The sequence below is a fragment of the Triticum aestivum genome, chromosome 3B (genome assembly GCF_018294505.1).
Source record: "Triticum aestivum cultivar Chinese Spring chromosome 3B, IWGSC CS RefSeq v2.1, whole genome shotgun sequence".
Taxonomy (NCBI): domain Eukaryota; kingdom Viridiplantae; phylum Streptophyta; class Magnoliopsida; order Poales; family Poaceae; genus Triticum; species Triticum aestivum.
This window is the reverse complement of record NC_057801.1, coordinates 67633145-67644771: the sequence shown is the minus strand read 5'-3', so window position 1 is coordinate 67644771 and position 11627 is coordinate 67633145. Positions and strand designations below refer to the sequence as shown.

Sequence of the window (11627 nt, the reverse complement as noted above, 5' to 3'; positions counted from 1 at the left end):
ACGGCATCAAGTGCGCGTGGATGTGTTGATAAGTACCACACAAGTAAACGTTATCATTTAGGAATATATATGCCACGTGTATCTTTTGTGACGGAACAAGACGTTTTCCACAAGGGACAAAACAGGAACAACAGAGTATCTTCATCTTTCCTCCTAATAGCATCTTCTAGATACAACGACAAGACCATCAGCGAGGACCAAAGAGTAGAGGACAACAAATATATATAGTAGAAACGCCACAGTCACGCTCACAAAGAGAGCGAGATGGCAACATCAATGGCATTGGATGGCGTGACCCACCGGACGCTGGAAGTGAACGGCATCAAGATCCATGTCGGCGAGATCGGCAACGGTGCGGCCGGCACGGTCCTTCTCCTGCATGGATTCCTGGAGCTTTGGTGCTCGTGGCACCACCAGCTCCGATTCCTCTCCGAGCGCGGCTACCGCTGCCTGGCCCCCGACCTCCGCGGCTATGGCGACTCCGCCGCCCCGATCTCCCCGTCGTCCTACAGTGCTTTCCACATCGTAGGCGACCTGGTTGGACTCCTCGACGCCTTGTCCCTACCGCAGGTGTTTGTGGTGGGACAAGGCTGGGGAGCCCTGCTGGCGTGGAACCTCTGCATGTTCCGCCCCGAGCGGGTGCGCGCGCTGGTCAACATGAGCGTCGCCTTCATGCCGCGCAACCCCTCCGTGAAGCCACTTGAGTTGTTTCGGCGGCTCTACGGCGACGGATACTACCTCCTCCGGCTGCAGGAACACGGCGTCATGGAGGCAGAGTTCGCGCAGATGGACACCAAATTCATCTTTAAGAAGCTCCTGACGACCCGCGACACCGGCGCGATCTCGCTGTCCAAAGAGTGGTGGGGCCCAATGGACGAGGACATTCCTTTGCCCCCGTGGGTATCACAGGATTACGTCGGCCATCTCGCGGCCAAGTTCGACCAGACGGGGTTCTCCGGCGCCATGAACTTCTACCGCTGCCTCGACCTGTAAGAACTTCTACCGGAGTACAAATTAGTAGTCGTGTTTTTCATTCATTTCATACGGCTTAGTTTGATTTAATTCTTGATGATTAAACTTTGCAATTTTCGGATATGTTGGAGGAACTGGGAGCTGTCTGCGCCGTGGACTGCGGCCAAGGTGACGGTACCGACCAAGTTCATGGCGGGGGAATCGGCGATGTCGTACAACTACACGGGGGTGCAGGAGTACATACACAAGGGCGGCCTCAAGGGAGACGTGCCAGGGCTTGAGGAGGTGGTGGTAATCGCCGGCGGTGCGCACTACATCCACCTGGAGAAGGCAGAGGAGGTCAACGAGCACATCTACGACTTCCTGAAAAAGTTCTGACGAAAGCGCAGCCTTGCGAGGTATGGGGATTATTACTCCTGGTGATCTACCGGGATAGCTGTTTGCGCACATGGATGATGGGAAATTCAATAACAGTTCATGTTTGAGTGTTTTTCTTCACAAACTGAAATAGAAAATTGTGTTTTCTAAACATATGATAATTCGCACCATAATTCATTTGGCAGGAAGGTTCTTGATCCTTTTTTCCCGTTATCAACTTCGTTCTCAGGCTTGTTTGTTTGTCACGGGCTTGTTTGTTATGGTTGTATTAGTCGGGAGCTCATGTACGGCGAACAACGCGCTACGAAAGAAGGAGAGCTCCTGTTCGGGAGCTCCTACTCGCCGCTTATTGCGGCAAAGAGTCGTCGCTTCGGATAGGTAGGTTTCGCCTGGGCCGGCCCATTTTCCGTTGGCGAGGTGAAAAAATGCTAAAAGAACTGTGCGAGCTGAGGATTCGAACCCCTGACTACGTGGTCAGCTGGAGTAGCTGTTCCGCTGCGCCAAGGTACCTCCTGTGCTACTTTTGCAGCGCAATGTTTAAAGAAACCAACGATAGTGGCAAAAACTGAACATTCACAAAAAATAATCTTCAAATTTGACTTGTCAATTTTATTTCTCATGAAAATTTCCCAAAAACTAAAGTGTAGGTGAACAAGGTAGCTTGCTGACTATAGCTCCTGAGAGTCTATGTCTCAATGGGAGCTTGTCCTATATGAAAGTTTGAAGTTGATTTCTTTTTTGAAAAAGGTTAACATATTTTGAAACGCAAACATTTTTAAAATTGTGAATTTGACAACACTTTTTTGAAGTATGATACTTTTCGGAAACACGAACATTTTTCTGAATTTATGAACAAATTTGAAAAACAGGAACATTTTTATAATTCCAAACTTTTTTCAATTTACGAAATATGTTCGTGTCTCCTAGTGAACACAATTTGAAAGGGAGAACATTTTTTGAAATTATGAAGAATTTTAGAAAAGGTGCAAACACTTTCTGAAAATCAGGAACAAAAATTGAAAATGGCAACACTTTTCGAAGATATGATACTTTTTCAAAGCACGAACATTTTTCTGAATTTGTGAACAAATTTGGAAAACTGGAACATTTTTGTAATTCTGAACATTTTTTGAATTTACGAAATATGTTCGTGTTTCCTTGTGAACAAAATTTGAAAGTGGGAACATTTTTTGAAATTATGAAGAATTTCAGAAAAGATGCAAACATTTTCTGAAAATCAGGAACAAAAATTGAAAATGGCAACACTTTTCGAAGATATGATACTTTTTCAAAGCACGAACATTTTTCTGAATTTGTGAACAAATTTGGAAAACTGGAACATTTTTATAAATCTGAACATTTTTTGAATTTATGAAATATGTTCGTGTTTCATTGTGAACAAAATTTGAAAGTGTGAACATTTTTTTAAATTATGAAGAAATTCAGAAAAGATGCAAACATTTTCTGAAAATCAGGAACAAAAATTGAAAATGACAACACTTTTCGAAGATATGATACTTTTTCAAAGCACGGACATTTTTCTGAATTTGTCAACAAATTTGGAAAACTGGAACATTTTTATAATTTCGAACATTTTTTGAATTTACGAAATATGTTCCTGTTTCCTCGTGAACAAAATTTGAAAGTGGGAACATTCTTTTAAAAAAAATCGGCAACATGAACATTTTTTAAATTTGTGAACAAAATCTTGAAGGTGAGAACTTTTTTTAATTGTACAAACCAAGTTCCAAAACATGAACATTTTAACAAATTGTGAACTAATTTTGACAGTGGGAACATTTTCTGACAGTGAAATAACCGGAAAACTGAAACAGGAAAAAAAGAAAAAAACAGAAAATTGAAATAGGGAAAAAGAAAAAAAGGAAAAGAAGAAAGAAACAGAAAAATAAAAGAAAAATCCGGTTCAGGAACCTGCTAGAAGGTTCCCAAAACCGGAAAAACCGACTAAAACCTTCCAGAATGTTCCTAAAACCGGGATCGTTGTAAAGCATGTGGCGCTTTTAACTGGGCCGGCCCGTCACGGTCGATGCATGTGCGGCGCCGCGACAACTTGACGCAAAATGCGTCAAATAGGAAAATCCCTCCTGTTCGGCGCCTGCTGCACCCGAACTGTCTCCTGGCGCACACTGCCGCGCCCTGTTGGGCCGGCCCACGAAGGCTCGCAGCAAACTTTTAACCTTAAAAAACCGCAAAAAGGTGTGTTCCCCTGGATCGAACTCAGGTGGTTGCATCATCAGCGGACCTTAAGGCCCAGTTCTTATGCCAGAATCTGGGGATTCTCTTAGAATCCGACCCCTACACAGCTTCTCCCAGAATTTTTGAGCCCAATTTGTTTTACAATCCTATCTAATTAGATCCTAACTAGATAGGATTGTAAAACAAAATGGGCTCAAAAATTCTGAGAGAAACTGGGTAGGGGTTGGATTCTGCGAGAATCCCCAGATTCTGGCAAAACAACTGGCACTAACTAACCACCACAGCAACCATTCATTTCTGACTCAAAGTAGCGCCAATAGTACAAGAACAAGTGCGGCCGTGTCTATTATATAGCTTAGATTTCTGAATTATTTTGAGAAAGCCGTGAATATGAAAAAGTTCAACATTCTTTAAGAAAAGTTCACAAACTTTGAAAAAGTTCATCAATTTTGCAGAAGGTTAATGAACTTTTTTGAAAAAGTTCATCAATTTTGAAAATAGTTCATCTAGTTTTAGAAAAGTTCATCGATTTTGAATATAGTTCAAAAAAATTAGGAAAAGTTCATCATCTTTTAAAAAAGTTCATCGAATTTCAAAAAAGTTCATCAAAATTGAAAACAAGTTCATCGAATGTGGAAAAAATTCATGGAAATTGAAAAAAGTTCATCAGTTTTAAGAAACTGTTCATCGATTTTGGAACAAAAACACGAATTTTGAAAAAGTTCATCGACCCAGGAAGAAGAAGAAAAAGAAAAGAAAGAGAAAAAAGGAAAAAGGAAAAGTCGAAAGAAGAAAAGAAGATAAGAGGTACCTAACAACGGAAAGGTTGGTGGCGTGGTGGTTGACTGGGTGTACTCCTAGCCGGGACGTCGCAGGTTCGATTAGCCACAGCCTCGCATTTTTGCGTTTTGGAAAACAGATAAGAGAAAGATAGATGGGCCGGCCCAACGTGGCGGAGGGGTATGCGCCCGTTTGGGAAAACGCCTATAACAGGCGCTAAAGGCGCGGAATAGGGTTTGCCCGAAAGAAGCGACCGCGCTCCCTCCTTCGCGCACTTCTGGGCCGGCCCATGTGAGGGCCGGGGCGCTGCATGTTTTCTTTCTTATTCTTTTTTGGTTTTTCCTTTTTTCAATAATTCGGGATATCAAAAAAGTTCTAAATTTCACAAAAAGTTGCTAATTTTAATTGAACTATCATGATAGAAGAATTTTTTTATGGAATTCAAAAACTGTTCACGAATTTGCAAAAAAAATGTTCACAAACTTAAAAAATGTTCATAATTTCAATAACTAATCATTTTTCAAAAAATGTTCGCTAATTGGAAAAATGTTCACTAATTCAAAAAATGTTCACGAGTTTGGAAACAAATGTTCACGTTTCAAAAAAATGTTCACTAATTCTGAAAATGGTCACGAATTTAAAAACAATATTCATGATTTCCAAAAAAATGCCGATAACTTTAAAATGTTTGTTATTTCAAAAAAAAACATTCATGATTGAAAAACATGTTCATGACTTAAGAGAATGTTTACAAATTTAAGAAAATGTTCACGGTTTTGAAAAAATGTTCGTGAGTTTTAAAAAATGTACCTGATTTAAGAGAATGTTAACGAATTAGTAAACATAATACCACGATTTAAAAAACCCTCATCATTCCAAAAGAAATAACAATTTTAAAACAAATCATGAATTAATTGATTTTTGTAAATTAAAAAAAAAGAATAAAAATGAAAACAAAACAGTAAAGAAAAAATGAAAAAAAACAGACAAAGAAAAGAAAAAATGAAAAAGGGAAGAAAAGAAAAACTGAAAGAAAAATATAAAACCCCAGTTCAGAGAAGGTTCTAGAGCGTTGCCGAAACCGGTTGGGGGCGAAACCCCTAAATGGGCCGGCCAATAGAAACAGCTGCGAGCGGTACTGCTACCTCGCTCGCCGGGGCAAACACTATTCTGCGAGACCAACTAGTTGACGAGGGCTCCTTCGGGAGCCTCACAATGATCAACTCACTTGGCTCGTTCTCAGCCGTCTGTCGCGTGTGAGCGCTCCCTCCAGATTTTTTTCCCACGCATTTTCGGCTTTTAAATGATTTTCCCGAGTTTTTTCGACGTTTCGGTTTTCCACGGTCTTCCTTAGCTTTTAGGAAAAAATTTAATTTTTTCCCGCAAAAAAATGTATATTCTTTTTTTTTGTTCCGCGAGAGTCATGGTTTTCCTTCCGCGAGACTACTAGAAAATAGGCTATTAATAGCGCACCTATTTTGGCTATTAATGGCGCACTATAGGTGGGTCATTATTAGCACGCCATTAGTAACTGTTAGTAATGGCGCACCTATAGTGCGTCATTACTCTGTCGTGAAGTGCGCCATTACTATTTGACTTAGTAATGATGCATCACATAGAAGTGCGCCATTACTAATAATTTTTTGTCAAATTTTTTACAGATTTTTTTTAAAAATATTTTCTTTAATTTTTTCCAGAATTTTTTTTGTGTTTTTCTTAATCTCGGGTCAACCCCAGCACCCAGCACGCTTAACTTCTCAGTTCTATCCAACCCCAGCACCAGCTCACTTAACAGGCACTTTTTGATATACCTATCATATCAATCATATTAAACCTTGTTGATGTTAAGGACTTTGTTCATGTTCATGAGTGTGATGAAATTTTGAAAAAATATTTCAAACTTTCCGGTCATATTACGTATCTTATTTTGAATATTTTTTACAAAAAAAAATTCGAAACCAATTTTTTTCTGTTACTAGGGGTGCACCTAGCAAATGGTGCGCCATTACTAAGTTTGAATTTTTTTCCATTTTCTCCCCCTCTAGATCTTAAAAGCCCCGTATCTTTTATTCCCCCTGTTGAATTCGGATGTAACTTTTTGAGTAGATGATTTTTCATATAATTTTTTTAATCCGAGTTTGTATGCAAAAGTTATGCCCATTTTACTAAATTCCAGAGAGATTTTGCAAATAAAGTCAAAATTCATATTTGTAAATTTTCTCAATAACTAGACCACATATCACATGGGAAACTTATTTTTTTTTTTTTTGACATTTCCACCATTTCTTTTATTTTTCTAAAAACTGAAAAGGCGGTCCACCAGGGGGAGGTGCATTTGGTGAAATTTTCGGCCACCTAGAAAGTTAGTAATGACGCACCTTCACAAAATGTGCAATTACTATGTGTATGACTTGGTCAAAGTTAGTGATGACGCATTTTGTATAGGTGCGCATTACTAAGTTTGACCAAGGTTTCACCCAGTCATACACATAGTTATGGCGCACTTTATAAAGGTGCGCCATTACTATGTCAACTTAGTAATGGCGCACCTTTACAAAGTGCGCCATTACTATGTGTATCACTGGATCAAACCTTGGTCAAACTTATTAATGGCGCACTTTTCACCTGGTGCACCATTACTGTTTTGGTTACTAATGGCGCACCACATGTATAGTGCGCCATTAGTGTCCATATTGGCTATAGCTGTTTTTTTAGATGTGAGAGGCAGGGTTATGCTTTCGCGAGAGTCACGGCTGTGCCTCTCGGAAACGAAAAATACGCGTTCTCTATTTTTTTTCCCTTCCGTGAGAGTCAGGGTTTTGCTTCTGCGAGAGGCACGATTTTGCTTTCACGAGAGTCACGGCCGTGCCTCTCGGGAACGGAAAAAAACGAGTTTTCTGTTTTTTTCATTCCGCGAGAGGCACAGTTTTGCTTTCACGGGAGGCATGGTTGTGCTTTAGCGAGAGTCACGGTTGTGCCTCTCGAAAACAAAAAAATACGTGTTTTCTATTTTTTTCTCCTTCAGCGAGAGGCACGGTTTGCTTCCGCGAGAAGCATGGTTGTGATTTTGTGAGAGTCACGACCGTGCCTCTTGGAAACGAAAAAAACGTGTTTTCTGTTTTTTTTCCTTCCGTGAGAGGCATGGTTTTGCTTCTGCGAGAGGCATGGTTGTGATTTCGCGAGAGACAGGGCGTGCCTGTTTTGCAAAGGAAAAAAACACGTGCTCTCGGGTCGGTTTTTTCGTCCGTTTTTTTTGTGAAAGAAAAGTTCGTCAAAACCTATCAACATTGGATCTTATTTTGAAGATCTTGATGCGAGGAATTCAACGATGAAAATGGTTTAAGATTTGAAAATACGGTTTAAAAGACAAAGCGTTTTGAATAATGGATTTACGAAAAAAGAGAAAACTTTCAACCTGCGACAAGTGGTGCACATGTATCGCGCCACTTATCACAACCTGGGAAAGTGGGTGATTTTGCTATTCGGCAGTTTTAGCGCCGGTTGTAGGCGTTTTTTTGCAAACTGGCGAATACCCCCACCCCACGCTGGGCCGGCCCATCTGCTTTTTTCTTCTGTTTTTGCTATTTTCCAGCAAAAACAAAAAAATGCGGACGAGGGTGACACTCGAACAGGTGAAATCCTGTGTCGGAGCAGCTCGCAGTAACCATTCTGCCTCCAATTATTAGGTGACTACTTACATCTTTTTCTTCTATTCTTCTTTCTACTTCTTCTTTTCCTTCTTTCTTCTTCCTTGTTCGATGATGTTTTTAAAATTCGTGATTTTTTTCCTTAAAAATGGATGAGCTTATCAAATTCGATGGTCCTTTCTCGAAATTGCTGAACTTTTCTCCAAGTTCGATGACATTTTTTCAAGTTTGATGAACTTTTCTTCAAATTTGATGAACTTTTTTTAAAACTCAATGATTTTTTTAAAACTCAATGAACTTTTCTAAAAATTTGTGAACTTTTTTTAAAGTCGGTGAAATTTCTTTGAAATTTGATGAACTTTTTTCAAACTCGGTGAACTTTTTAAAAAAAATTGATGAAATTTTTTCAAAATTGATGAACCTTTTTAAGTTTGTGAACTTTCCTGAGAAAATGATGTTTTTTTTCAAAATCGACGAACCTTTTCAAATTCACATTTTTTCTGAATAATTTGGAAAATTAAGTGATCTAATAGAGGGTATTGTGCAATAAATAGGGCGTCCACACTTATTCTTATAGGGTTGGTGCTTCATGTCTGTCAAAAGTTTCCAGTTGCTCTAGTGGTTAGCGTGTCTGGGATTCGGAATTTGTGACGCGACTTTGAATCCCTTTTCTGCAGATTTTTTTTGTGCTACAGGTTGGTTCACACTGCTTTCATGGGCTGCGCCAACAGGACGCTGTAGTATGCGCCAGGTAACGGTTCGGGCGCAGCAGGCGCCGAACAGGAGCTATTGCTCGCCGGCGCGGTGCCTCCTATGTGCCGAGACCTCCTATGTGATGCTCTCTGCGTCAAATTGCTATCGTTTCGCACAGGCGGGGCTTCGACTGGGCCAGCCCATGAAAACAACAAGCTGAAATCGAACGCGCACTGAGGATAGCATATATATAAGGTGGGTACATTTTTATACTCCCACGAGTATGTACTCCCACCCCCGATGGATAAGATAAACAGCTGAGAACCAACGTAAAAATGGCAGAAAAATAATCGGTATATAAGGTGGGTCCATGTGGTGACCTGGAAGGGAGGAACGGCCATCTTGACCCGCTAGCAAATAGGAATCTGTTTAAGAGTTGTTATTTCGGAAGGAAGTATATCACCTTTCCTTAGGAGTATATCACGTTTCAAACAGAGTGCTTGCGTTTGGAAGGAGAATTAGAGATCCTTGGTGCCGATTGAATTGGTCCTATACGTAGCAACTTGGAAGATTGCATGGGTTTGTTCGTGTCCATCTATGTACTGTAGTATATTCTGTAGTATATTCAGTACTGTAGTTTCACTTCTGAAGGAGTATGTACCTCAATAATCTCAAAAGGTGTACACTCCATTTTCCTTGGAACAGGTAAATACTGTTTTTTTCAAGTATATGCTAACTTTTTTTTATTAGAAGGAGGTATGTACTTATTTTTGTAAGGACTATATATACTAATTTTGTAAGGAGCATATACTGTTTTACGTAATATATACTGCAGCTTTTTCAGTTATATGATACAATTAAATGAAGTATGTGTTATATAGTCCTTATTTAAGGTGGTATATACTTCAGTGGATGATACATAAGAAGTATATACTACTTGTTTAAAAAACAACTATATACTTCACTGAACTTAAAGCAGTATACTTCACTGGATATAAGCATTATATACTTCATGGGATTAAAACAGCTTCACTGGATTTGAAGTATATACTTCATGGGATTAAAAACAGTATATACTTCAGCATGACCTCTTTTTTTTAAGTATATAGTTAGTATCATTCAAAAAGCATATGCAACCTTTTCACATACTATTGCTTATCATTCGAAGAACTATACAGTGCTTGTAACCAAAGAAATACATATTAATATTGCCAAAGAAGTGTATACTACTTCAGATAGAAGTATTGGTCTATCTAGCAGAACATGCTTAAAAGATGCACTCGTTGTACAGAAATTTGCATATAGCAGAAACATTTATACTGATCAAGAAAACTGGACTATGCAACTATTTTTACATCTTCAAAAAGTTTTAAATGCTACAAAAAAATGGAGAAAAGAAGGATTATGTCTTCCGGGAAACTGCAGATATGCTTCTGTACATCGCATGGAGTTGCTCCTCAGTCACACAAACCTACATGCATTGCATCCATGGATATTCAATGGAAACAATTAGCAACATAAGTTAGATTTGCTTGAAAAATAATTTGTATAACTGTACAATATATCAAAGTCCCTGGCTATATATACGAAAAAACTGAACTACGTGTACCAAGCATCCACAAAGAAACAGAGTAAAAAGAGCTTCAAAGTTTGTTTACACGAGGAAGGACAGTAGCTGACCTGATATATGAAAATTTGTGTAGATCTTGAAGAATAAGAGTTTAATTAGGTAGCTGGGGTGAGAGAAGGTGAGTCTCCTCTGGTTCTCCAATCAATTGGACAGTGGCCACGGCAATTAAACGAAGGTGGATGTATATCCTGATTTCATTGATGAATATACTCATCTAGTTTACTAGAACTACACTCAGGGCATGATGGATTTGGCTCATATTCTCACTAACGCGCGATGAATATACCAAATATTTGGTATCAATGACCACAGCATTATCAAGAAGGAAAAATGCAGAAAATATTGCACACGCAAACATGTCGCATCGGATCCGTGGTGGTTTCTGCCCTGTTTACCCGAAAGAAGTCAGAAGGAGAGCCGCCAGAATCAATGGCGCTCAACGGGATTAAATTTCTGCCATGAGGAATTTATGTATGTACTAGATGGTAATGAGACAAATCGAAAAGGTACCTAGTATTACTTGATTAGTGGGCTTCCAAACCAGCTGCTTATGAGTTGGAAGAACGTCGAGTGGGAAAAACTGGGCGTCGTTGTTCTCTTGCATGGCGCTCTTCAAGTAGCAGCGCTGCAGGTGAAGCCGACGACCTGGATGCTTGAAGAAGAGGAGATGTGAGCGAACCGTAGATTTGATTTCGAGTATGGTCTTCGCGCGGCAGAAACGAACCTGGTCATTGACGTTGAGGCCGTTGGCCGGTGAGAAGAGGAACCACGTACTGCAGTGGAGGACGCCGTCGAGCGAGCTCTTCTTTTGCGGCCAATATCACGCCCCCAACCACGATGCAAGCCGCCATCGTCGCCGTTGCCGCCGCCGCCGCCGCCGCTAATGACACGGGAGAAGAGATCGATATGCTTCAACTGGATAAGGTCGCCAGCTAAACAATAAACCTCCAGGAAAATCGGATCAATGACCTTGTTTAGTTAGATTTTTTTTCACGTATTATTATTTTAGTTAATTAACAGGCAAAATAAAGGAATGCGGGGTGAGCGATGGAATGGGCGAACGAAACAACCTATTTTCCTACACACACACACACACACACACACACACACACACACACACACACACACACACACACACACACATGGTTGTGGGGATTCGAACAAATTTTTTTAAAAAGAGAACATTTTTTCAAAATTCAAACCAAAAGTTGGAAACGTGAACATATTTCTAAATTCCTGAACAAAGTTTGCAAACACGATTTTATTAAATTTGTGCACAATTTTTTAAACTGGAACATTATTTGAAACTC

General features: G+C 39.9%; 1 protein-coding gene and 1 long non-coding RNA gene across 2 annotated transcripts; one reads left to right on the top strand and one right to left on the bottom strand.

Moving 5' to 3' along the window:
• Positions 1–271: 271 nt before the first annotated feature.
• LOC123064809 (epoxide hydrolase A) lies at positions 272–1503 on the top strand. Its single transcript, XM_044488214.1, has 2 exons — positions 272–989; positions 1104–1503. The coding sequence occupies exons 1-2, from the start codon at positions 277–279 to the stop codon at positions 1348–1350; spliced, it is 960 nt and encodes a 319-aa protein (XP_044344149.1). The 5' UTR covers positions 272–276; the 3' UTR covers positions 1351–1503.
• Positions 1504–9845: 8342 nt separating this feature from the next.
• LOC123064808 (uncharacterized) lies at positions 9846–11239 on the bottom strand. The gene is made up of 3 exons (XR_006430800.1): positions 11042–11239; positions 10828–10962; positions 9846–10158 (listed from the first exon to the last, which is right to left on the bottom strand). It is a non-coding gene; the product is annotated as an uncharacterized lncRNA (long non-coding RNA).
• Between the last annotated feature and the right edge of the window lie 388 nt (positions 11240–11627).